Here is a 27086-nt window from a genome sequence, read left to right as displayed (position 1 = left end):
TGCACATCCAATGCAAATAAAAATAAATATATATAATTTGAATCTTGGCTCACTGCATTTTAATCTTATTCAACCTCCTTAAAAAATGTCTGGCCATACATGGTGTATCATGTTTGAGGAATGGCCCTTGAAATTTGATAGTTTAAAGTGATACTGGTTTTAGGCTAGATAATATTTTAAAGCATGGATTTAAATATGCTGTTTGCGTAGAAGCTTCACCCTACTTTTGGCGCAGATGAAAAAGCTGTGTCACATTAAGAATAATTTCACATTCTGGATTATATTTATCCCTTCCCTTTAGTGTAATGATATTTAGGGTACTAAATATGACAGGAGGACATGCATTAATAAGTTAATGTGGGTGATGCTAGTGATGTAGTAAGAGATACATGCTGGCATCTGCAAAGGGATGCCAAATTATTCTGCATATTGTATTTAGGATTTTATATGACTGAAGATGGCGGGTTGTATTTTGAGAATTTAAAAAATCTACAGCCAGAAGACCCACCAAGGTGAGCATTGTAACCAAGATTTTACAATGATATTTAACGCTTTTGGACTAACAATATATATATATATAACTATATATAACAATATATATAGTTATATATATATATATATATAACAACAACATTTGCATCAATTTGTACATATTATGACTCATCCTCCTCTGATTGTGAATCATTTATATTGCCAAAATTCATAAGCACCAGATAATAACTCTTATCTTAGTGTTTTTATTTCATTATGCAATAAATACAGTACATTTTCAGATAAAATATAAGTTCTATACAGAAGAGAATAAAAACACTGGTATTCCATTTAATTAAATTCTGTACAATTATGCTACTGCTACATGGCAATCAAAACCCTATGTCTTAGACACCACTACCATATAAATATAATGATTGGTCCAAATATGTACACTTTACATGTATATTTAACCTGATCCCAGTAGTCAAGAGACATTCATCATTATTGACATTCACATTTGTGACGGTACACTTAATTGTAAACATTTGTTTAATCGCTCATTTCTTGGCCTCGGCTCTTTGCCTCCGAATCAGATCTGAATAAGGTCCTCCTCGTCCGAGCAGCTCCAGATGGGTCCCAGCCTTGTAACACAAAGCACAAATGTTGGGTATTATGTAGTGATTCTCTTACATCAATGTTAAAGGTGACATATTGTACCACCAGGTGTGAGTTTGATCAGCTGTTACAAGCCATTTTGAATATCTGCCTCTTCTGACATCAATCACAAGTGGGCGTGTCCACCTAGATGTACGCTGGATAGATCAGTCTACCAGCCTACCCAGAGGACTGTAGCAACGGGATACGGGATTACGGGATTACGGGCTGCCGGAGTTGACGCGCCAAGACGCGCGTTAACGCTGTAATGCGATAAACCAGCGGGCCAGTTCTGATAGACATTAGATATTATCTGGGGGGCCAAATTAAATTACACTGCGGGCAGGATTGACTTTGACAGCTATGATCTAAGCGGACACGCCCACTTCAGAAGAGGCAGATTTTCAAAAACTGCTTGTAATAGCTAATCACACTCACACCTGGTGGTATAATATGTCACCTTTTAAGTGCGACACCCACGGTAACTGAATCAACACAAGGCCTGCGGTTTCCTTTGCCTCACCTCCACAATATGGCCGTTGCTCATGACGCAGATCAGGTCTGCCCCCTGGATGGTGCTGAGGCGGTGGGCGATGATCAGCACCGTGCGTCCTTTAGTGGCCCGGTCCAGAGCCTCCTGCACCACCCGCTCTGACTCGGCGTCCAGGGCGCTGGTGGCCTCGTCCAGCACCAGGATGGTGGGGTTCTTGATCAACGCTCTGGCGATGGCGATGCGTTGCTTCTGTCCGCCCGACAGGGTCACACCGCGCTCCCCTGCACGCATCGACACACAGGATTGAATACAGCCATACTAATCTCTGAACCAGCAGTCCTATTTCACGGCCAAACCTCGGGGGGGTGACGGCATAGATCCCGGGCTGGAAACCAAACACTGCAAAGGGCAGAGTTGGGTCTTGTTTTCTGTTTCGTTGCAGATTTATTTTACCAAAGAAAACTAATTTGCATGAGTAGATGAAGCTTTCAGATGAGGATTTTTTTTTTTACAATTACTAGTCAACACCTTTTGGAAGCCTTTACAAACATGTTTTTTATGGTTTACTATGGCTGGCCGAGTTTGTGTTCACCAATGACACACTCACAGACCGCCCGCCTCCAGCACAATGGTGGGTCGTAACAAATATTAACTCTCAGAAAGTGAAACACTCTGTTCCCCCAAATTGGGGCTTGTCTGCCCTTCAGTAATACAAAATACAATTCTGACCAAAATAACCTTATTGTGAATGGGTCATTTTACAGTGGAGCCATTGTTTGAAAAGGCTGGTTGATAAAATGTAAAAAATTAGGTACGTAAAAGCCCACTCTTGGAAAAGCTAAGCAGACCGTACCGACCACGGTGCTGTAGCCGTCTGGGAAGCTAGTGATGAAGCGGTGGGCATTGGCCTGCTTAGCAGCAGTGATGACCTCAGCATCTGTAGCCTCAGGCTTGCCAAAGCGGATGTTCTCCATCACAGAGGAGCCGAACAGCACAGGCTCCTTAAAAGAGAAAAGAAAATGACAATTACCAATCTGGGGAGCCAGCGATAGCAATAGGACAGTGCAATTGGACATGAAAGAAAAGAAAATCTTTACTTGATTGATAAATCCGATAACCTGTCCCCTGAGCCAGGAAAGGTCAAGCGTTTGAATGTCGAGTCCATCCAGCATGATGACGCCATTATCAGGGTCGTAGAACCGCTCCAGCAGAGCCGCCACAGTGGACTTCCCTGTGTAAATAAACAAGGGCATCAAGTGGTGGCAAAAACATAATAATCATGCTTTTGTTTTTCCCCATTACATCAATGTGGAAGTGTGTAGAACACACAAACACTCCCTCTACGCTCTGAGCTACACGGAATAGAACCCATAACCTTGCAGTGTTAGTGCCTTGCTCTGCCTTCTTAGGTAGACAGAGATTTTAACTCCTAACCCTGCAGTGTTAGTGCCTTGCTCTGCCTTCTAATCTACACAGGGATGAGAACCCCTAACCCTGCAGTTTGAGTGCTACATGTCACTAAATAGAACCGGATCAGGCACGTGATTTTGGGACCTAAAATGAAGGTGAACATTAATCACTGCTCCAGCCGGGCGTGTATACCTCCTCCAGATTCACCGACGATGGCGACCGTTTTGGCGGGGGGCAGAGTTAGGTTGAAGCCCTTTAAGATCTGATGGCCTGGTCTGGTTGGATAACTACAAAACAGACAACAAAAAAAGTATGGACCAAATCGCCAACATGGGTTTGTTTTCATTGTGTCTGTAGTGAACACCGGAGGACAGGTCCCTCACGTGAATGAGATGTCCATGAAATCGATCCTCCCAGTCAGGGAAGTGGAAGGGATGCGTCCGCCTCCCAGCACCTGAATGGAAGGCTCCAGGGTCATGAACTCAAACACCCTGGCCCCAGAACTCAGACCCCTCACCACCTGCGGAGCACATGTTGGATTAGAAACAGCCTTTATATTCCCTGTTAACCACCAATGACATTGTCCATGGAGTGTCGATATGGAGACCATTGAATATGAATGGGAATCAGATAAAGTGAAGATTCAAATGTCTACAAGTCTGTAAACAACAGCTTAAAAAAAATCAAATAGAAAGCAATACTCGACGGTGGGACACATCATCTTGTATCATGTTGGCCAACTGACCTGCCCGAATAAGATAGAGATGCTTGCCAGAGACCTGTGGAGAAGGAGTAACATGATTGTGAAATTGAATGTGAATTGATTTCATGAAAAGCCGTGCACTGCTGTCAGTCAGGTTTTAAAGAAACCCTGAGGTCTTACCTTTGGACAGTTTGAGAAGCCACCAGGAAGGACATGAGGTCGCCTGGGGACAATTCATCACCGGCCATTAGAGATCCTCCAGCGAAAATAGTCCCAAGGACGATGCCTGTGTTAAAACACACACACACACACACACACACACACAAAGACACGTTTAATGAACACAGTCGGAACCTTTAGCAAAGCGCTTTTCAAATCAAATGAAGAGATGAGAGAAAAAACAAGACCTTACAGTTTAGAGCCACGTTCGACAGGCCTTGAAACACAGCGATTCCATTGCCCAGACTCTCATTCATTTCACAGGACTTCTCCACTTCGTAGGCATATAACCTGAAAAATAAATAGATATAGAATATATAATAAATAAAAAGATGAATGCAATCTTTTTTTGAAAGAAGTCTACTTAAGAATCCTCATCCTCTGATCACGAGACAAAGAAGTAGCCTTTATATTTATAACTACATATCTCTAGTTATACTACACTCTGGCTTACTGCAGCTCCCGTTCCTCCATGGCGAAGGCTTTAACTGTCCGCACGTTGCCTAGCGCCTCGTCAGCCACACCTGTTGCCCTGGACACCTGCAACGTCACACAGGATTCAACATCAGATTAGAAAACAGAAACAGCAAAAAAAACGAACTAAGATTCACATCACAAAACAACGAAAGCCCAGCGTTTCACCAGACCTGCTCTTGAGCCAATCGAGACAGCTTGCGGAGGAACGAACCAATCAGAGCCCCGCATCCCACTAGACAGGGCAGGACCACCACCGTCAGACCGGTGAGTTTAGGTGAAATGATGTAGAGGGAAACAAAGCACCCGACTGTCTGGGTCAGACTCCGCAGACCCTGAGGAACGCAAAAACATACAAGAAAGCAAAGACAGGACGAGAAAGATTAGTCACATGCAAAATTTCAATTATAGCAATTCAGTGTATAAACCTAAATAAATCCACTACTCCTAACTGGGACTAAATTAGGTCTGCATAGGTAAACAAGGATTGTCTACTGATAACCAATCAGCATATCTCTTTGAAACTGGAGTTTTATCTCCTATTATCTATTTAAAATTCCAAACACATGATTGATGAAAACATTAAGTAAGCTTACTAGGCATAGAGTAGCCTATATTATTTCTTAGCACTACTCAATAAGTAGACAAACACACCTCTTGCAACAAAATGCTGTGAGGTATAAATACCTGAGAGATGACCAATTTAAAAGAGGACTTGAACTCCTGAATGTCGGAGGTCAGGCGGTTCACCAGCTGCCCAGTCTTATTGGCGTCGAAAAACGCCACGTCCTGTCTAACAAAATAACAGCAAATACACGGCAGGCATTTAGTATGATGGTTGTACATGTGTTGGTTTTTACCATGGTTCTCACGTTGGGAGTGGGAGACACAGAACATTAAAACCATCTTGGTTCAGACCTACACGGTTTGTTAGGAAATTCAATGTCCACACAATATAGCAGTGTTATCGTCCATATTATGGAAAATACGCTATTTTTTGATGGGCATTATACAGCTATGTGCTGCTGAGTCTTTGTGTACAAAAGAGGAAACTGGGGGGGAATTGTTCACCGTAATAAAGCTGCGAAGAGGGTCTTCCTCATGTCGGAGGCCACCCTCTCCCCCACCCTGGACAGCAGGATGATGTAGCCGGTGGTGAGGAGACCCTGGGAAGGAAGAGGAGGAGGTGAATGGGGGATGGATGAATCCACATTGTTGTTGCATGTTAACAACGACACCAATGGTAATCCGACTTCCAGATTCTATATTTAATGAATAATAATGCTATTATTATGTTATTCAATGCAGCATGGATTTTAAACATGTTTCACAGTGAATGTTATGATATCACAGGTACTACAGTCACACATATTGTGAGCTATGAGGTTGGAGTTGTAAAACTTCACTTCCAAGTTCTGGTTTATTCAAGGTTAATTAAGGGCAACTCACTTGAATACCATAGAGTCCAAGCAACTTGAGGGCGGGACCTCTGATCTCCTGAAGATAGTTCCCAGTGTGTTCTCTCATGTAGCGGGCCACGATATTCACCAACTCTCCCAGTATTAAGGGGATTTGAATATTCAGGAGTGCAGCACCGAAAGCAAGCTGATAAAGAGTTACATAACTTGGTTAATTGGGATGAAAACAAACAACACACCATGTGTTTAACATGGAAAAGGTCTAATATATATAATATATAGGTAATAATGTGACTTTAGGTGATGATAATGCTTCCTTACCACAACAGCACCGAGGAGAGCAAAGAGCTGAGGCTTGACAAATTCCCACAGAATATGCCATTTGAACTCGGGGTCGGGATCTTTAGTTGAAACCTCTGCATGGACGTTGTTATTGAAATCTGCTTCACAATAAGCGACACGGCCGACGAGCCGTGCGGCTATGGTGCAGAAGGCTGGCCCCAGAATAAATTTAAGGGCCACCCCCCGTGGTTTGGACGTCCGGGGGGCTGCCTGGCGGACAGCTCTTTGGGTCAGACCCCAAATCCGACTGACGGCATTTCCAGGCTGTCGCAAGGACCTGCACATGTATGGCACATGTGATGAATACAACGGGGCTCTGAAACATAAAGAAACGCACGTTTTAGGATTCTCTACAGCAGTGCTACTCAATGATCGGCTGACAAATTGAGTGTTTGACTTTGAGGTGCTATGTACATCGGAATGGTGCAGGTATCGATTAAACAAAGTTATTTGTCAACAATTTCGAGTTCAGTTATTGCAATTATTCTTTAATCGTTTAATCGTACAGCATCGTTTAAGGACTTAAATCGGAGCACCCCACCACAACAACCAGCCGGACGGGTTATCTTTCAGTCATACCGTGGAGATTTCCATAAATCTGTGGTTTTATTGAATCGCGTGCAGAGCGACCGGACTGGTGCACCAGTGGTTGTTCTGTAACACAGTAGGTGAAGCATATTTCCCCCTGTGACGGGTAGTACTTTGACAAATGAAAGGTAATCGCTAAGCCCCACAGGTCCCAAGGAGCTACATGCGGGCTGCCATGTTGACTGTCACCCAGAGTGCATTTCTCGACCCTTGATCCTGTGGACTTTAACATAAAAAACATATAATTTTTATTTTGCGAGACAACTGACTATTAATATGTTGTGTCATTCGTTTTTATCCTCGAATATGAATGAATATTTTAGAACATATTGTACATATTGTACTGTATCCTAACCGGATGTGACGACTGATGAATCGCAAGCGACGTCACACATGTTTTGTTGACATTTGTTTGCGAAAGACATAACGCGAGAGAGACGCACATACACACACAGACGGTTTATTTTGGGAATCCACATTAACCTCACCCGACACATCACAGCGCTCCTCAACAACAAACACACACACACAGCCCGTCTCAGTCTACCGAACACCAACGGGAAATAGCTCCACGGGGAACCGAGACCCTGCGCGAGGAGCGACCGACGTCTAGCGCGAGCGAGTAGCGGAGCAGGACGGGAACAAAACAAACCGCCGCTGCGTCCTCCGCCGAGCGCACTAGCGGCTGAATCATCCAGGGGCTAGCCACTCAGTAGCTTGTCAGCTGGACGTGTTGACCTAGCTCTCCCCCCCCTTCTTGCAGGGGAACACCACTGCGTAGGGCGATGTGGTGGAGCTCCGTCTAGGCTGTCGGCCGTGTTGGTTGCTTAACCTCCAGAGGAGTGCGTGTCGGCGGTGCCTGCTTCAGACCGAGCCCGGGATGGTGGAGTGTGACCCCGGCTGTCACGCTAGCACACGACGCCGTTAGCTTGTTTTCCACAGCCCGCACACTATCTTTAAAAAATACAAGTCACTGTATACAAAAAATAAAATAAAGGGTTGAGAACTCGCTTGATACCACGGGGAGGGGGTTGAAGAATGTAAAGGACAATGGCCAACTTTGAAGCTTACCAGGAGTACCAGCGGATTGAGGACTTTGAGGAGGACTCGCCGCCAGGGGAGGAGGATTTGTTGGTGCATGTCCCAGAAGGCCTGAAGGGTACACAGCTCTCTTCAAAATGCACGTTTCATGTCAATGTGCATACTGTACAGCTTGTAGTTGAACTCGTTTGCTTTTAATCACCTGCTCTCAGGTTTGTAGCCTGTGATACTAGAATAATTCATCTAACATGCAGTGTTTGTCTTGCAGACTCATGGCACCACATCAAGAACCTGGATAACTTCTTCACAAGAATATCCTTTGCATTTAAGGGTCGGGGTTAGTAGTAGTGTTAGTTCTTAGTCATAATGAGTAGGCTACTTGTTGTTTACGACTAAATGTGGCTCTCAAATGGGCCCTGTGTGGTTTCCTGACGGATGATGTTGACATGACAGTGAACAGCATTGAGGTTTATTATTTGTAATGTTGTAACGGAAAAATAACCATTTCCCTAAAGGTGAAATGTACTGTAGTGTCATTTGGAATAGTGGCACTGTCTGTCACACGTTTTAGGTGGTGTTTATAAGTATATTCCTTAATTGACTGTCCACATCTATCATTTCCATCAGAAGAATGGCTTTGCCTGTATGATGTTGTCAGAGTTCTTCGAACTGATGTACGTATAATTATTTTTTTAAACATATTAGGATCAAACATCTTGAATATTAATGTAAAGTAACATAATTACTTACAGAGAATTGCATTTCATCTCAAGTGTAAAGATTATAAAAAGTCATTGAGAGGACTATATATGATTGATCTCAATTACAATGTCTATATAATTTCTATAAACAGTCACAAACAGTGTGTTAAATAATCTGTTTATTAACATTTATTGTAAATGTCCAAACTGTGTGTGACCTTAAGAAACTGGAAGAACTAATCCTGAAACATATTTTACACATGAACATTCTCCTCACAGTCAGTTCCTGTTTGTGGTCACATTCACAACTTTCCTCTTCAACTGTGTGGAGTATGACATCCTATTCGCCAACCGGGCCGTCAATCACACTGGGCCGGGCCAGAACCCATTGGACAGGAACAAAGTCACACTCCCTGATGCTCTCCTGCCTAGCCAGCAGTGCACTGAGAAGTAAGTGTGTTTCCATCTTCAGAAAACGTAATGTGTATCGCTGTGAGTGTTGTGTTCATGTGAATGTTAAATGTTGTTTTTACAAGCAGTAGGTTGTAAAACATAATGGCAATGTGAAGAATTAATTTATTCATTGTTGTAGCCTTATGGTCATATTCAGCCTTTAAAAAAAGTTTGTTTTTAAGAGTACATTGACAGGCATGTAATATAGGACCGTCACTGTCCCCCTTATATGGTACTGTACCATTATGTATTCAGATCTTTATCACAGTGATGGTCTCAAAGGGCGTTACAGGGCTGCAGGCAAAATACAATATATGGGTATTATTTTGAAACATGTTGGGGCATAGTTTTATAGGGTATTTTCTACAGCTGTTGGGTTAACTGACTTTCTTTGAAATATTTAAATGCTCATCCCAGTGACTACATTTTGCGGTAGGTTCTTTTGACCTAATGACCCTTTAGTCTTTTCAATTATGCAAACAATGGATAGTTCAGAGTTGATGTATAAAGAAGAGCCAGTGGTACTTTGCTTTATTGGTTCATTTGTGGACCTTACCGGTACACTGAGTTCCAGCCTTCCAGTTTTCAAAAATTGCGCAAGATTGAGACATTACATCTTGAACGGCGTCACCAAGATCAACAATAACAAGTTGCAATAGTCTGGCACTGGGGATGTTTCCCTTGAGAGTTATTCGTGCTCAGCGTTCAGATGAACTCACACACATGCACCACGCTGTCACTGATATCCTCAATGTGGTGAAACTGGTCAACTGAGTAGGGAACTTGACAGCTCAGCTAGACCAGCCATGCCTGACCACCACATGGCCCCCCCTTCACACACACACACACACACACACACACACACACACACACACACACACACACACACACACACACACACACACACACACACACACACACACACACACACACACACTCCTCAGCCAGCACACTGCCGGTCTTACTCCAGCATAGCACCACTTCCTTCCGCTGGTTGTTTTCCTCCTAGCCACACTCACGGCTCTCAATGATTTGGCTCCTGCTGCCCACCATGGTTAAGTGGCTGTTTATATCAGGGCTTAATGACGCACAGTTGAAGCTGGCCATTCTAACTTTAGAACGCCATGACCGGCAGTCTGGAACAATCTCAAACTGCTCTCGGTGATGGCCTATAATCCCAGAAGATTGTTTTTGGGAACATTGAGACATTTTCTCCTGTCCCCTGTAATTCAAAAGATACAGTGTAGGTGACCTCAGTCTGTCAACAGTGTGTCTGTGTGTTGCGCTGACATTTTGTCTTTCAGGGATATTTATTGGTGGCTGCCTTGAACTATATCCAATGGATTTATTAATGGTTTCATTTTCTTCAAACCTAATTTATTTGTACTAATAAGGTGATGGCTGGGACTTATATGAGTGGGGTATAATATATGAAACAAAAACCAAGGAGGAACAAAAATCGCGTGGTGCGTCATCGGTTTCTCACGATTTGTGTTGCGTATGCTGAATATCGATTCATTGTGCCTTTTACTGCAAGGGTTGCCATACCTGTACAGTTAGTCATTATTCACTCCTTAGTGTGGTCTGTGAGCCACCTCATGTTTTCATGCTACCATTTCACATGATTTATCCGCCGTTCTCTTATTTTTCTTCAGCATCCAGGAAAACAGCTGGATCATATTCCTCCTGATCATGGCGACCATCTTCTGGATCTACCGGCTGGTCAAAGTCTTCTGCAACATCCTCAGCTACTGGGAGATCCGGCAGTTCTACATCAAAGCGTTGAAGATCAGGATGGTAAGACCTAGGGGTGGGAAGGACAGCGTACCTCACGATACGATATGCAATACATGGCCAATGATACCGATAATATCACGATACAGCGATTCTGTGATAATCGATATATTGTTAGACGATCCTATAACGATACATCATGATATATGTCCAACGATGAATACAAAATGACTGTGAAAAGGCAAAGTGCTGGATTGCTGACTTTATTCATGGTCCAAATTGGGTTTTCAGTTACTCGTCTTTGATTTGATTTTTTAATTAAAAGTGGATGTTTAGCGCCAGTGTATCGATTATGCTATCGCAGGAAGAAGGGCGACGATATATTGCCGGATCTATATTTTGTCCAACCCCAGACCTCTTGATCCACACCTGCATGTCGGAATAAAGGAGAACTTCGAATGCGTACCCTCTTTTAAATTGGTCCAATATGCAGCACGGTCACTTCAGCCGTTGCAGCTGCGAAAAAGGCTGTTGTCGGCCATTGTCAAGCCGACAGCAGCATAATGATGGAGAGAATAGGGTCCAGGTGGAAGAAGTGATCCTTTAAAAACACAAACCTTGGGACTCGGTGGATCAACCCACTAAGCCGCCAACCACATGGGCGTTACACCTTGTAGTGACGCAGGTTAGATCCCGACAACAGTCCAATGTTACATGTCATGCCCGCTCTCTTTCAACCCCACTCTATCCACTCTCCTGTCCATAATGGCAAAAAAAAACAACATAATCTTACATTTTTTAATCATAGGTACACTCTCAAAGGGCTTAACAGGCCGTATATTTATGACACCCCCTTAATTAGCAAGGAAGAATTCTTGATAAGGGACGCAGAGGTGGGGATCCCTCCTTCCAGGGATGATCAGGAGTGCAATGGGGACCATAATTGACATACATAATAAAGATATCCTTTTTTATATAATGGTTTGGCCCGGTGATGTGTCCAGAGGGCATCGAGAACGCTGACTTGTCACAAAAACCTAAACGGCAGTATTTTGTCATTTACCTGCGTGTCCTGTGTCCCCGTTCCAGGACGAGCTGTGCAACTTCACGTGGCAGGAGGTGCAGGACCGGCTCATCAGCCTGCAGCGGGAGCAGCAGATGTGCATCCACAAGAAGGAGCTGACGGAGCTGGACATCTACCACCGCATCCTGCGCTTCAAGAACTACATGGTGGCCATGGTCAACAAGTCCCTGCTGCCCGTGCACCTGCAGCTCCCCCTGCTGGGCGACATCGTGTTCCTCACGCAGGGCCTCAAGTACAACTTTGAGCTCATCCTGTTCTGGGGGCCCGGCTCGCTGTTCCAGAACAAGTGGAACCTGCACCCCAAGTACAAGAAGGCAGGGAACCGGCTGGAGCTGGCCCAGCAGCTGAGCCGGGTCATCCTGCTGATGGGCGTGGCCAACCTGCTGCTGTGCCCCTTCATCCTGGTGTGGCAGGTGCTGTACGCCTTCTTCAGCTACACGGAGGTGATCCGGCGGGAGCCCGGCAGCCTGGGCGCGCGCCGCTGGTCCCTGTACGGCCGGCTGTACCTGCGCCACTTCAACGAGCTGAACCACGAGCTGCACGGGCGGCTGGGCCGCGGCTACAAGCCCACGTCCAAGTACATGAACTCCTTCACGGCGCCGCTCATGTCCGTGCTGGCCAAGAACGTGGCCTTCTTCTCGGGCTCGGTGCTGGCGGTGCTGATCGCGCTGACGGTGTACGACGAGGACGTGCTGACGGTGCAGCACATCCTGACGGCCATCACCGTGCTGGGCGTGGTCATCACCATCACCAGGTAGGCCGGGGACGTGTTGAGTAGGGCGGAGGGTCAGGGGAGGGGTGGGGGCGGTCAGGGGACGCGATGAATAGGGTGAAGGGTCAGGGGTGTAGGGGTCAGGAACGTGTTGAGTAGGGTGGAGGGTCAGGGGAGGGTTGGGGGGGGTCAGGGGACGTGTTGAGTAGGGTGAAGGGTCAGGGGAGGGATGGGGGGGGCCAGGGGACGTGTTGAGTAGGGTGAAGGGTCATCGGTGGAGGGGTCAGGGGGTAGTTGAATAGGGTGGAGGGTCGTTGGTTTATTCCTGGATGCTGCTTTGTCTGAACAGTTCGTTAATTTCCAATCATTTTTATTAAATTATCTTTGGTTGTTTAATAAATACTTAATATATTTAATATAGTTATATATTCATAATAATAATAATAATAATTAATATGCCATGAGGTGGACGTGTTTATCCAACTGTCTTACAATACCTCGAGTCCGTGCATTTCTATGAAAATGCATCGCTGGCCTCATCGGGAGTCGAACCCCTCACCCCTGGCAGAGACGGTGCCTTGCTCTGGCGACGGCGCCACACAGGAACAAGGCTAATCCTCTCTGCCTGCTCTGCCGCCTCACCCAGGTCGTTCATCCCCGACGAGCACATGGTGTGGTGTCCGGAGCAGCTGCTGCAGTGCGTGCTGGCCCACATCCACTACATGCCGGACCACTGGAGGGGCCACGCCAACAAGGGCGAGACGCGGGACGAGGTGGCCCAGCTGTTCCAGTACAAAGCGGTGAGCGACGAGGAATTGCGATTATTATCGACCAATATTGTGGTTTTGTATGCAATTTTTCTTTTTAAAGTTTGTTATGTTCTGTATTATTCACTAATCAAGCAATAAATAATTCTTTAGTATGACCCACACAACATTGGAAGCAGTCAACATTTAAACTGATCTTTCCTTTGTATGTGTTGAGATGAATTGATGCATGAATTATATTTTAACATCGTTATTTAACTATTGAATTGTAAAAGAAAAATTAAAGCTGCGAGCAGCGTTTAAGGTGCCAAGCCTGAGCCGACCGCCACGCCAGGGACACGCCCTTCAACGTACAGTCACAAATAGCACGGCGTTCCTTCAGCAACATTATTCAAGTGTACTGTCCAGTTTTGAAGCAGATCTGATGAATTCTCTAAGAGTTTGTTCGTTCAAATACAAGACCACGGAATTCAAAATGGCCAACTTTGAAAGCACGCCACGGACACGCCCTTCAACGTACAGTCACAAATTTTATAGCGTTCATTCAACACCATTTCTTGACTGTACTGACCAGATCCGATAAATTCCCTAGGAGGAGTTCATTGAAATACAAGGCAAAAAATTGAAAATGGCCACCGAGAGTGAAAATGAAAAATGAAAATAGCAGACTTCCTGTGGGTTTTGGGGCATGGGTCCAAGAGGCTTTCCTGTAGGTATTGGCACGTTATACGTGCCTACCAAGTTTCATACATATTGGTGAAACGTAGCGCAGGGGCTGCTTTTTAAAGATCCTGTAGGGGGCACTACAAACATGACAAACACGATTTTTAGTATGTGAGCTACAGGCACCAGTCTACACGTGTCCTGTAAACTATTACGGTCTCCGCAGAGTGGAAGTTTGTTCAAATCTGACGATTTTTAGTCTATGGTGGCCATGTTGTTTTGCCAATCGACTTCATTTCACTTGAGCAGTTGGAACTTTGGTCTCCAGCGGCCACTAAGTCAGTCCCGCTCAAATCAAACATTGCGTCTATGAACTGTGGCGATTTTAGTGACAGGCCACGCCCATTTAGATGCCACGCCCCATTTGAAAATATGTCGACTTTATCTTGTTCAGAATTTGATTCCGAACAACTTTTGTATTGGAGTCAACATCATAGGAGTCCAACTTGATGTTGATATGAGCAATTAACTATTTTTGCGTTTTAAACCACACCCCTTTTACTCAATGGCTCATGGGTGCTTTCAACTTATTGTACAAATCTAATCTTTATGTCAGATTGAAGATAATGGGCTAAAGGATTTTTGTCAAAGTCAAAAAACCTGGGATCCTTAGGCAATTTTTTTTAAACTAATTTCAAAATGGTGGCAAATCTGGAAACCGGAAGTCATAGGTTCTTGAGGCATATTTGTTCAGTATGAGGATATGCATGTGTGAACAAAGTTTCATGAGTGTAGGTCAAACCGGTGACGAGATATGCTTGTGCAAAGTTTTCACTTTTGGACAGTTGGTATAGTGCTACCTTTGGGCCAATCAGTGTAATATTTGCTGTCTGCTAATTTTGGGTCAACCTCTACAGGTCTGGTAAGTTTCATAAAAAGCGTGCGATCGGTGTAGGCGGTGTAAGTTAAACGTGGCGGAAGAAAAACAACTAGAATCACAATAGGTTGCCTCGCACTTTGTGCTTGGCACCTAATAAATACGAATCTTACTGATCTCCAGTCAGTAACAGTAACAAACGACAAAAAAAATGTAAATATATTATCGCATTATTTCATCGCGATTTCGGTTTGAATGCGATTAATGGTTCAGCCCTAGCGAAGAGAGGGCTCGTCTAACACCAGCAGAGCTGTGGTGAGGCCTCGGTTTGGAGATGGCATTGGGGAAGGCAGTCTAGTTGAACTCTTAAAACATAAGAGGCTTAACATTCTTAGGACGCAATGACAACGAGGCCTCCTCCTAACCATGTGTCAGGTGTTCATCCTGGAGGAGCTGCTGAGCCCCATCGTCACGCCCTTCGTCCTCATCTTCCTGCTGAGGAACAAGTCCCTGGAGATCATTGACTTCTTCAGGAACTTTACCGTGGAGGTGGTCGGCGTCGGGGACATCTGCTCCTTCGCCCAGATGGACATCCGACGCCACGGCAACCCCATGGCAAGGCCACCATTTTGTCCTTCATACGTCATTTCTTACACTTAACTCTGCATGCAGGCTGTCTGTAAATCCTCTTTAAAAATATTGTGAGTTATGAAAGTGAAAGTCCTGTATTGTACGGCTTTGCTCATAAGTTCACGCAGCACATATCATTAAAGAGCAGGAGGGTAGGGGTTAGGTATTTGCCTCTAGGGTCTACGGGTGGGCTATGGACATTGGGGATTCGACCTAGCTAGCTTTCTACAGCACAGATTCAAGCGGTTAGTCTTGAAATTGTGGTTAGTCTTCTGTCTGTAGTACTGACAGATTTGGCGCTGACCGCTTGAATCTTTGTCCGTAGGACAGAAAAAAGTGTATCTTGTTTAAAAAAAAAGGATCCGTAATGTGGTCCTTCCGCGTGTCGGTATCCTAACTTCTCCCCGTCCCTGCAGTGGATGTCGGAGGGCCGCACGGAGGCGTCCGTCTACCAGCAGGCGGAGAACGGCAAGACGGAGCTGTCGCTCATGCACTTCACCATCAAGAACCCGCGCTGGCAGCCCCCGCAGGAGGCCTCCATGTTCATCAGCCACCTGAAGGAGAAGGTGCAGCAGGACGCCCAGGGCGGCCCCTCCACCCAGCTGCTGCTGTCAGAGGCCCCGCTCTGCTCCTCGCTGCTGCTGTCCAACGAGTCCGGCTCCGGGGTGAGAGGCAGCCACGTGTGGCCTGGGGGCTTGGTTCTTCTTTCTTTTTTTATTTATTTTCGAAGGTTTTATCCTTTTTTATTGTAGAGTGAGTCAGGAAGGAAGGTATGGGAGATAGAGGGGAAGACATGCAGCAAAGGTCCACAGGCAGGAATCTAACCCTGGTTGCTGCGATCAGGACCGGGCCTTAATGGTGTGCGTTCTACCCGGTGAACCACCGGGGCGCCCTGGGGCTGGGTTCTTTATCGTTGTGAATAAAGCTCTGATTTCCCCCAGCTGGGTTCGGCTTGGCTCTGGAGGTAGAGCAGGTGGACTAGTAACCGGGAGGTTTCTAGTTCGATCCCCGGCTCCTCTTAGCTGTGCGTTGAGGTGTCCCTGACATATAAAGCTCCTGACGAGCTGGCTGCTGCCTTAAAAGCGTCTGCTAAATGTAAATGTAAATTTCACAAGGTTATTCATTAAAGAAGCAAGAACAACACTATAGGTTCCTTGAGCTGTTGACAAGATACAGATTGGTTTGCTTATGTTTCCACTTGTATATATACATATTTATTTTATTAAGCATGAGCAGCAATGACATTGACATTAAAGCTACTTTGACTTTGACGAGCAACATGAAATTATCCAATTACAAAACGATGATCTGAAATGGATCATGGAACGAAATAGATTAAACTATTACTAATATTGGTACTAATTACTTACTAATTCCTAATATTCTAAACGATTGACGATTCAGAATCGACGCACTGATTGGATGATCACATGGCGGCTCCACCCTAACGCTGCTCTTCACCCCCCTCCCCCTCAGCCTGACAACCTGCTGGCCAGCGTCCTGGCCCACCCGGTGCTGACTGCGTCAGGGCTGCCCGGCCGGGACCGCGGCTTCCTCCCGCCCAGCACGGCGGCGTCAGCGGCCGCCAGTGTCTTGGCCTCGCTGTCCGCCTCGCAGCTCCACCCCCACCCCACCCGCAGCCGCTCCCTGAACCCCCTGCCCTCCGCCCTGCACCCTGACAGCCCCCTGTACGGCAGCGACCGCACCGTCATGGACAGGTACCCCCCTCCTCTCTTCTTCTTCTTCTTCTTCTTCTTCTTCTTCCTCTGCTCCTGCACGTCATTGCACCTTTAAGGTGACATGTTATACCACCAGGTGTGAGTGGGATTAGCCGTTGCAAGCCGTTTTGAAAATCTGCCTCTTCTGACATCACAAGTGGGCGGGTCCACCTAGATGTGTGCTGGATAGATCAGTCTGCCAGCCTACCCAGTGGACTGTAGCAAACGTTGCTCATCTATCCGTCATACATCTAGGCGGACACGTCCACCTATGATGTCAGAAGAGGCAGATTTTCAAAACGGCTTGTAACGGCTAATCCCACTCACACCTGGTGGTATAATATGTCCCCTTGAAAATCAAAGAAAGACACTGAATGAAACCACCCAAGGCAGTGTGTGACTTTAGACTAGGGCGATATTTGTGATTCAGTGTGATTCACTGATAAAACCACCCAAGCAAAGACACCCCACCAGTTAATACTGAAGCATAATAATGTGACTGGCTAGGAGTAAGCTTCAAAAAAAGCTCTAAGGAACTCTAAGGAAATCAAACAATACAGCTGAATGCAGTTCTGTAAATAAGGCTCACTTAGTGAGCAGAGTAACTTCACACAGAACTGCTGATATATGAGGAAGTTGACAAATTGACTCCCAGCATAAATGGCAGCCTCAACACTAGCCCAGCCATTTCATCAATGAAACTATCAATCAAGATACTATATATTATATGCAACAACTTTTATTATATATATTTTTTTAGATGCATCTGATTTCACCTTGATGACATGTATCTGAATGCACCTGGATGACATGTATCTGAATGCACCTGGATGACATGTATCTGAATGCACCTGGATGACATGTATCTGAATGCACCTGGATGACATGCAGCTGAATTCACCTTGACGACATGTACCTGAATTCAGGTGAAGGTGCTCAGGATGATAACGTCTGAATAACTTGTGTCTTCTCTCCGCAGCATGTCCAACAGCGACGGGCGCTTCCGCAGCAGCACGCTGCTCTCAGAGTTCTCCTCGGCGGAGATGAGCCTCCACGCCATCTACATGCACGAGGTACCCCCGCCCCACCGGCCCCTAACCCACCCGGCCTGCTACTATAGCACTGTCTGCTAGCATAGGGTCGTCTGCTACTATAGCACTGTCTGCTAGCATAGGACGGTCTGCTACTATAGCACTGTCTGCTAGCATAGGGCTGCCTGCTACTATAGCACTGTCTGCTAGCATAGGGCCGTCTGCTACTATAGCACTGTCTGCTGGCATAGGGCCATCTGCTGGCATAGGTGCTATCTGCTAACATATCGCTGTCTGCTAGTGCAGTATAGCCTGGGGTGCAACTGGTATGCAAGTATGCATGTGCACCCATAATCAGGGATGCGTAACGTCATTTGTGTATCTACAACGCTTTTGCGTAACTAACGGGAGATATATACAACATGCTTGTGTTTCCAGGTCATATATATATATTTATTCGTTTAAGAATGCTTGATTATGATTGGCTGGGAGGAGGGCATTAACCCGGCAGGTTGCCCGCTGACTTGTCGGTTACACTTGCTGCTGACTGAGCACAGCGTCATCAAATAGTAGATCAATACGCCGCTTGTATTTTTTTTCTATCACAGAAATTTCAAACATGAGGTCCATTGTAAAAATATACCTTGTTTAAAAAAGTTTCTAAAATGTGTCGGAAATCTATCGGAGGGTCAGTCGATACATAGTTTCGCAAGCGAGATACAATGTACCAACTACGTTATTAAACTAGTGATCAGATGCAGCCTTGTGTGGTTGCTATGGAAACTAATTAGCTACAGGTGAGCTAACGTTATTCACCGTAGTTCTAAAGGGGACTACATTTTGAGGGAGATGAACTCAAACAGAGTATACATTTAATAAGCATGCAATACGAATAAGAAAAAGCATAATTATTAAAGTATTTGAATTGTTTTATTATGTTGGCAAGCAAGAAGTAGAATAAACGGGATAATCACCTCAAGGCAGGGCAATAAACAGTTTGATATGCCCGGCTTACAGTAACGGTAACCTTTTTTTGCCCCATTTATTGCCCTGCCTTGAGGTGATTATCCCTTACTTATACAACATGCTTGTGTTCCCAGGTCCACCAGCAGAGCTCCGCGCCCCAGAGGACTTCAGGGCAGGGCCTGCACCCCGTGCCCATGAGAGAGCTCCACACCAACCCTGGTAAATCAGAAGCCTTCCGTCCCCCTTCCAGGGACCTGTCTGAACAGCATGTGTCTGTTATGAATGCCCCCCCCCCCTATCAAGTTCCCCAAGTCAACGCGCGCCACTGTTCTGAGAACCTCATGAAGAGGCGTCAGTGTCTCGCAGGGTTTAATCAATCCTCCGGCGCCCACGGGGCCACCACTCTGTTCCCTCATTGGTTCATCGCTCCCCGCCGTGACAAACTGAACCACGCTCTTTTTTTAGCTACTTCAATGTTTGTTTTTGAGACTTCATCACGTAACGCAGGAAAAAACATCTGCGTCGTTGACCTTGCTTCGGTCGTTGCCATGGAAATCGGAACAAATCGTTGTGCATTTCCATGGCAACAACCGCCCGGCTCTCCTCCAATGTTCTTTTTAAAAGATGCACGCTCTTCAGTGCCCTCTCTTTTCTCCGGTTCTCAGGTGCGCCACACAGTGTCCACTCGGCCGCCGGCCTCGCCGGGCCCAGCACCCTGGGGGGCTGGAAGGAGGAAGAGGAGGAGGACGACGAAGGAGAAGAGGAGGCGATCGTCAGCGGGTCCGCTCCCCAACCAGATGGCAGGAGTAGCTGCTGAAGTGCCTTCTACCATAGGGTACGTGCTGCACATGGTTTAAATTCATCACACCAGACCAGAGCCTCGAGTTCTCCTTAAAGTTCCTTTAACGTAGAGCAACAAAAATATGCCTTTTCTTTTTTCTTTCTTTTTTTCCCACTTTGTTGATTGCTTCTCTCAGGAACGTACAATTGACAATCACATTTAAAGTTATGTATACAAAGCAGTTCCCTTTTTACCCAAGATGACCAAACAATATATTTTTTAATTAATTAAAAAATATAGTTGCAAGGAACCATGAAGGGGTCCTACTGTTTGACCGTATGACCGTATGATTGACACTATGACTGTATGAGCCAAGGGCAGATTAGAGTATATTTTGAGAAATAGATGTCTTCCGTACGTGGAGGTATGGTGAGCTTGGTTGGTAATATGGCATTGGTATGCCTTAAAAACTAAACAATCGACACCAACCATGTTTCTAAAGCATACTAATATATAATGGAAAATAAACAACAACAACACCACCAATACACCAGTCAGTACAAGAATAGATCAAATACATAAGTAAAATAACCTTAACAATCGCTGCCACCTGTCAACTCATGTGCATTTTTTTTTAATAATATCTGTGAAGCCCATGAATATATGCACCCTGATCAATATTTTCTCTACCCCTCTCTATAGTGTTTACACTTTCCTTTTCTTCGACGAACACTGTGGCCTTAGATGACCTCTGCGGGGGGGGTGAAGCTTTGATTGGACCTTTTAAGACGACACTCAAGAGTTTTCAGGCGGGCGGGACTTCATTGGATACTGACCCCCCCCGTCTGCGCGCCACCACACCCCCTCCCACCGTCCCGTCAGGCGAAACATGGCAGGGAAAAACAAGTCTTCCATTGTCTCTCTTCATCTCTATGCCATGAATCAGTTTGTGTTTATAAATGTCGCACTCTAGTCCTACAGAGTGTTTTGTGTGTGTGTGTGTGTGTGTGTGTGCATGTGTGCGCGTTGCGAGGCAGATCACTACAGTGTCCAATGCAACCTGCATATCGACAGACCTCGAAGTCTCGGCAGAAGGAGCTCAGTGTTGCGGTGATCGCTGACTCTCGGAGCGTTGTCGTGCCCCGCGGGAAAGCAGCATCCACTTTTACTTTTCCTTTTAACAGCAAAGAAGAAGGTCTATTTTCTCATTTTAACTCTCGTAAACTTTATGAGCTTTTACCTGTTGTTCATCCCGATCGTTTTGCTTTTCTTCACCGCCAGAGGGCCTCTGAGAGAGAATAAGCAGTGAGACGTCTGCTGCCCTGCTACCTGACCCATCCTTTATGCATATTTTATCAGACTTGACAACGGGCCTGCTGGGCTTGAGTATAATAGGACTTTAAACTGGAGGAAACGTATGCTTTAAAGCTGCTCCTTTTTTTAATTTTGGTCCTCAAAATGTACCATTTGAGACCTAGTATTACTATCTCTGAAACCTTCTATATATTGATTACCGCTAGGACAGGATTCAAAGCGCCAACCCCATTTAAACGAAAGTAATATGATTAGGCAGTTGTTTATTAGCATAAACACAAATAACCGCTAAAGCTAACCAAAATAGGTAGGTCTGAAATAGATGAGGTCTACACTGAATGTTTATAATGTCAATCCTAGACGTCAGCAGGATTGGTTATATTAGTTCTGCAACAGCTAAACAGTACAATTATTCCTCAGGCAGATCTAGGGAAATTATATCAACACATATGTATCAAAGTTACAGAATGCAGTTCAAAGAATGAAATGCAAAGGCTTTTAATGATAAGTGTATATACTAACTTTGATTTTCCACATTCTGAGTACAATAATTGCCCTCTCCCACCCCCTAAAAAAGATTATGCAAACCTTTGGTATTTGTGAGACAGATTTGATCACAGTGATTGTAATGTTAGATGCTCAGCAAATTATTATGTTTTGCTTGTGAAACAGCATGTACTCTGCGTTGAGCTTTTCAGGTAGGTTTAGCTTAGTCTAAAATAATAACAATTATATAATTTATCATCAATCAGTTCATTTTAACTTATATTTATTTGATTGTGTTATGTACCCCCAGTATTTACTTATGAACATTATTTCATATTTCTTCAAAATATTGATTGATTAATCCCAAATGCAACTGTCTTTTTTCAGCCTCCTAGGCTTTTCCCACTCGACGAGACATAACATTGAACTGGCAATATTGTGATAGGTGAAATTCATGCACTAGAGCTTTATTTTCAGTTAATTTAGCTCAACAAAAAAGAAGCTAAGTAGAGCAGCATGTGTTTTACGCGACTCTCCACATGTGCTCCATTGAAAACGTAGAAGGTATATCTACTTGCATTGCTTCCTAAACCATTGTTCTGTATATCTTCTGTTGTACCACTGTCAGACTTCTGAGAGCAAAGCAATGGTATCGCTCTCCCAAGTGCTGCTTTGTGTTTTGTAAGGTGTGTGCGTGTGCGTTTGGGTGTTTTTGAAAGAATAGGTTTTGACATAGGCTGCACATTTATACTAACACACGACTCAGCATTTTGCACTGACGGAAGAAGAAAAGACGTGTTCAGTCTGGTTGAACTTGCATCAGCAGCGTTGTTTCAGACAGGGTGTGTCTCCGGAAAGGGACAGAGAGTCAGTGTCCCGCCCATGAATGACCTCTCTCACTGTTTGTGTGTGTATATATATATATATATATGTGTATATATATATATATATATATATGTGTATATATATATATATATGTGTATATATATATATATATATATATATGTATATATATATATATATGTGTGAGCATCGCATCGAGATCACAGTGGTCGTCGTCCTCACCGAGCGATCCGCAAAGCACTGTGGCTGTCGTGTACCTCTGGTTTCGTGAACGTTTTCACAGGACACAAGACGATGTGTCACACCGTGGAGTATTGCTTGTCTGATTTTTTTTTTGAAGCTATTGTTTACAGACTTGTATACAGTTGGATCTTCACTCTATCTGATCCCCCATCATATTTAATGCTCTCCATATCGACACTTTTGTTTTCACCGGTGCCTTAGGGCGTAGTCTTATTATTTCCACCCCGAACCAGCATGTTTCCAGTTCACCTTTTAGCAGCACATATGTACAGTATTTATTTATTTTCCGTTCTTTCGGCAAGGTCGTCGTGTGTTGTAGTATCACGTGGGAGTTGTACTCTGGTATCGTGGATGTGGCTTGTGTAACGTCAGTGGAAAACGGGACATCGTGTCTAAAGTCTGTCTTCACAGGAGTGCGTTCACTAACACTAACTGTGGAACCCTGTCATATCGTGGCTTACTCACTATAATCCAGTCTAAGAATCCATATCGACAGAGACAAGGTGCTATGTTTCAATCCTACAGTGTCGGATTGGTTTTGATGCTTTTTTTTTTTTTACACATTTGCTTTTGTTTTGTTTTTGAGTGAAGATGAAACACAGGCTGATAATAAAACTTGCCAAAAGAACTTATTTTTCAGCGGAGCTTTACAATAAAAACATTGTTTTCCTGTAAGTTAATAGAGCAAATCATATTTTGAGGGTATTTAATCTTTGAAGTGTGTATGAACATTTGAAATAAAATAAAATGTGTAAACATAAGTTTTCATTTTTCATTTGAACCTTCAGCTAGTGTGTTCATCAAAGGAGATGGAGTAACAAAAATATTAAAAATACATTCTGCCCTTTTCACTCCGAGGAACAATGTTCCAAACGGGGTAAATCAGGGTGCGTCTCTATTTCTCTTTGTCTCTTTGTCTCTATTTATTTCAAAGTGAAACCCTGGCCTTCCAGGCATCTCGGGTTCACAACGTGTTGCCTAGAAAGGTATCTTAGGTTTGGTGGTAATTGTCAAAGTATTTTAAAACTCCCTTTGCAGGATTATACCGATATTATTGCAGCATATTTACCAGCCATTTGCCAATTCTGTTTTTCTTTTGAGTACAGGAACTTGATACTTGGCATTGTAAAAAAGATGAAAAAGCACCTTTTCCTATTTTTTGTATTCGTTTTTTTTATTAAAACAATATGCATGGGTGAACCATTGAATATATAAAAAGGAAATTAACAAACAAAAGTTCTTTACTATCTGGAAATGCAACATAAATCAAGAAAATAAGTGATACAGGCTCAAGCCAATGCATTGCGACCTTTTCCCTTGACTGAGAGCAGGCTTAGCTTTAGTCAGTTTACGCTGTACGCGTTCCACCATAGTTTCTGTTTCCATTTGAGGCGATGGAAGAACCACCCCCTGGACGACTTCCCTTGGAACCTCTGGACCCACTGGATCCTCTGGACCCACTGGATCCCCTGGACCCACTGGATCCCCTGGATCCCCTGGACCCACCACGCCCCCCCCTTCCTGATCCACGGCCAGACCTGCTCCTTCTCACTCTGGTCTGTTATCAGGAGATGGAACAGGAATGGATGCTCGGTTAAAGAGGTGAGGATTCAGATCGGTTTGAGGTCGAGACAATTGAGTGAAAAATATAAAGAATCAACAATTTGTCACGGCTTAAAATAATGTATTCTGCTTCCACACATCAATACATGTTGTTGATGACATGTTCTTCATGAATCATATGGAGAACATCACATCATATGACGTGAATGTAATGTTCTTCATAATTCATATGGAGAACATCACATATCACGTGAATGTAATGTTCTTCATAAATCATGGAGAACTTTACATGTAAATGGGATGTTCTTCATAAATCGTTTGAAGAACCTTCTCATTAGCTCTTCATACATCTTTTATTTTTTTTGATAACCCTTACCAGGGAGGCCTCCTTGATTGCAACATCACAGTTGAACTGAAAGCCTTGAATGTCAGCATCTTGGGTTGTGTATCTCACTGTTAAATTGCAATTCATAATTTTCTGGAAAAGACCAAAATGTTGAAAGAGGTCATTACAATTTCAAAATCACAACGGATCTGTCATGTGAATCTAACATTACTAAAAAGACACTGTTTTCAAGTCAAGCTTGTTTTTCATGCTTACCCCATTTCCCTTCGGTGGACATTGCTGTCCGGGCATGGAAGTGTTCACTTGGCTGCAGTCTAACTCTTGTGCAGGGAATGTCATGTGTTTCACTGACATAGTGGACAGGTCCACATCCTCTGGATAAACCTATATTAAAGATAGAAATATTTCACGTTAATGCAATAGTAGCCATCTTTCATTTCAGCATTATATTGCATTACATACATGCTAATGCTATCAAGACAAAGTGCTGATCTGTTTTCTATGCTTACAGTTTCAACCTGCAGCTGGTCCATCAGGGTGCGGTAGTAGTTGTTCAGAGGAAAGATTAAGGGGTCCGGGGTCATCTGAGCCTCGGCCAGCAAGGTAACCGCAGCGAAGCACAACAATCTCATCTGAGTCGTCATTTTTAGTTCGTCTTTGTGCTAAACTCGACTGGTGGAGAACGAGAGCCGGAGCGGTTCTTATAGGGTGCTGGTGCTGAGCCACCTCGGCGAAACTTCCAAGCTTGTGCAATCCGTGTGTTTCTCGGTGCCTCCCTGCGGCGTTATCTTGTCCTAGTTTACGGGAAAAGTCGAGGCTTCGGGGCATTCCAGTAACCCCTTCCTTTATTTAGATAGCCTACAGATAAAAAAAAATGTATTGCACCAACAGCATAGATTTTTCAATGCATACAATCGCATGGCGTCATTGCATTTAGCGAGTTCACAGGGAAGTGGATATATCCTGTTTAATAGTCTGGAGGCCTACCTTGTTCATTTTTGTTGTTTGGATATTCTCTTTAGACTGAGATTTCTTTAATTGGCTTGTTTTCACACTGATTAAAAATCAACACCTGCACCTTCCATTCGATGTTTTAAATAGGCCTATTGCGCACCACGTAGGATTCTAGTTAGCGTTGGTTAGTCCAATGTTTATTTTCTCTGCTTGGTAAGTGAATTAGAAATGCAACTCTGTTAAATGACATTGTAAAGGTGAATACAAACATATATACATTTAAAATGTGATTTAACATACTTGAGTAACCCTGCTGAAACTGGGATAATTTTAAGAGATGTCATTAACACTTGCATTTAAAATATCTTGTGCAGAAAAAGAGGAAAAAGATCCAATATTGCGAAATATCTTCTGAAAGTGCAATGCTCTTGGAATACCCCCACGGGCAAAAACTGCACAGCTGTGAATGTGTTTATTTAAATTGTCCATGGTGATGACACCATCTACACAAAATATCATTATTGCTAAAAAAAGGGACATGAAGAGGACATGTTGGGCAAGACCATTTACAGAAACAACATCACCCCCAGGGAGAGAGACTTTCTACAGGGAGAGAACGGAGCACAAATATGTTATTTATCAAACTGGAAATGAAGAGAATATGCGGACTCGTCCGCCGGCAGAGCAGCCGGAGGAGTCGGCATACGACCGAGAGGTCGGAACAATGGAGCATCGGACAAATTATATGGACCCGAAGTGAACTGACAGCTGTCTACTGAAAACATCTTTCTCAAATGAGTTTGTTGTTGCTGGTGACGTAAAGAAGTCAACCGGTGGCTTTATTACCATTAGTTGAAATGGGCACAGCGCCACTTATCTTACCGGGGCATGACACGCTTCGGTCAATGAATCGATTTACTCACCACCATGTATACGCGGACAGTTGCAGTTGTCTAATTGAGGAGCATAGTTGAGCTATGGCTTTAATCAAATTAAGCTGTGCATGTAAACGTACTGTATGTTTCTGAGAGGAGAGGCCTTTGCAGAAACCTAAATGTTGAGGAAGACATACTTGAAAGAATAGTGTACAGATGAGAGAGGCTAGTGGGATTAAGACAGCACAGACCTAAAAACATATAGAAGCTGTCTGTCACTAACAACCAGAAGGGTACATTGCTGTTGCCTTTCTTTATTATAACGTTCAGCTTCAGAGTGGCTGGGCCTTCCCGAGATGGAAACGCAAAACCATTTATGTTTGCAAAAATAAATAACTGATTAAACTGCTCAATATCTGTCTGTACATGTAAAGGCCCAACTGAAAAACTGTCCATTTTCTCATGTGATTAACATTTTGATCCTCGTGATTCCTCCTGATTCCCCATGTAACATAAAGCCATGCAACAT

The 27086-nt window shown here is 44.2% G+C and overlaps 2 protein-coding genes and 1 long non-coding RNA gene across 3 annotated transcripts; 1 reads left to right on the top strand and 2 right to left on the bottom strand.

Moving 5' to 3' along the window:
- Window positions 1-719: 719 nt before the first annotated feature.
- abcb8 (ATP-binding cassette, sub-family B (MDR/TAP), member 8) lies at window positions 720-6945 on the bottom strand. Its single transcript, XM_084481205.1, has 16 exons — window positions 6767-6945; window positions 6167-6503; window positions 5877-6032; window positions 5499-5593; window positions 5115-5220; window positions 4601-4762; window positions 4408-4493; window positions 4147-4244; window positions 3915-4020; window positions 3777-3810; window positions 3415-3551; window positions 3224-3318; window positions 2719-2852; window positions 2475-2622; window positions 1652-1902; window positions 720-1115 (listed from the first exon to the last, which is right to left on the bottom strand). Exons 1-16 carry the CDS (start codon window positions 6862-6864, stop codon window positions 1032-1034), a joined length of 2127 nt encoding a protein of 708 aa, XP_084337331.1. The 5' UTR covers window positions 6865-6945; the 3' UTR covers window positions 720-1031.
- A 263-nt stretch (window positions 6946-7208) lies between these two features.
- atg9b (autophagy related 9B) lies at window positions 7209-23506 on the top strand. The gene is made up of 14 exons (XM_084480537.1): window positions 7209-7934; window positions 8085-8130; window positions 8428-8490; window positions 8797-8967; window positions 10626-10767; window positions 11794-12542; window positions 13147-13300; window positions 15243-15422; window positions 15854-16102; window positions 16914-17155; window positions 18135-18228; window positions 19287-19371; window positions 19818-19987; window positions 20636-23506. Exons 1-13 carry the CDS (start codon window positions 7826-7828, stop codon window positions 19967-19969), a joined length of 2436 nt encoding a protein of 811 aa, XP_084336663.1. The 5' UTR covers window positions 7209-7825; the 3' UTR covers window positions 19970-19987; window positions 20636-23506.
- Window positions 23507-23972: 466 nt separating this feature from the next.
- On the bottom strand, window positions 23973-25423 carry LOC311361444. Its single transcript, XR_014638617.1, has 4 exons — window positions 25238-25423; window positions 24984-25112; window positions 24759-24860; window positions 23973-24377 (listed from the first exon to the last, which is right to left on the bottom strand). It is a non-coding gene; the product is annotated as an uncharacterized lncRNA (long non-coding RNA).
- Between the last annotated feature and the right edge of the window lie 1663 nt (window positions 25424-27086).

This window comes from Micromesistius poutassou (genome assembly GCF_964030765.1).
Source record: "Micromesistius poutassou genome assembly, chromosome: 16".
In the NCBI taxonomy this organism is placed as follows: domain Eukaryota; kingdom Metazoa; phylum Chordata; class Actinopteri; order Gadiformes; family Gadidae; genus Micromesistius; species Micromesistius poutassou.
This window is presented reverse-complemented; position numbering and strand designations above follow the sequence as displayed.

Excerpts from the sequence above, each read along its gene's own strand:
- abcb8 (XM_084481205.1), bottom strand. The coding sequence starts at position 6,864 with ATGCTTCACCTACTGTGTTACAGAACAACCACTGGTGCACCAGTCCGG. Across the intron at positions 4,763-5,114 it reads TTAAATTGGTCATCTCTCAG|GGTCTGCGGAGTCTGACCCA; the intron begins GTATTTATACCT and ends TGCGTTCCTCAG. Across the intron at positions 4,021-4,146 it reads GTCGAACGTGGCTCTAAACT|GCATCGTCCTTGGGACTATT; the intron begins GTAAGGTCTTGT and ends GTTTTAACACAG.
- atg9b (XM_084480537.1), top strand. The coding sequence starts at position 7,826 with ATGGCCAACTTTGAAGCTTACCAGGAGTACCAGCGGATTGAGGACTTT. Across the intron at positions 12,543-13,146 it reads GTGGTCATCACCATCACCAG|GTCGTTCATCCCCGACGAGC; the intron begins GTAGGCCGGGGA and ends CGCCTCACCCAG. Across the intron at positions 19,372-19,817 it reads AGAGCTCCACACCAACCCTG|GTGCGCCACACAGTGTCCAC; the intron begins GTAAATCAGAAG and ends TCCGGTTCTCAG.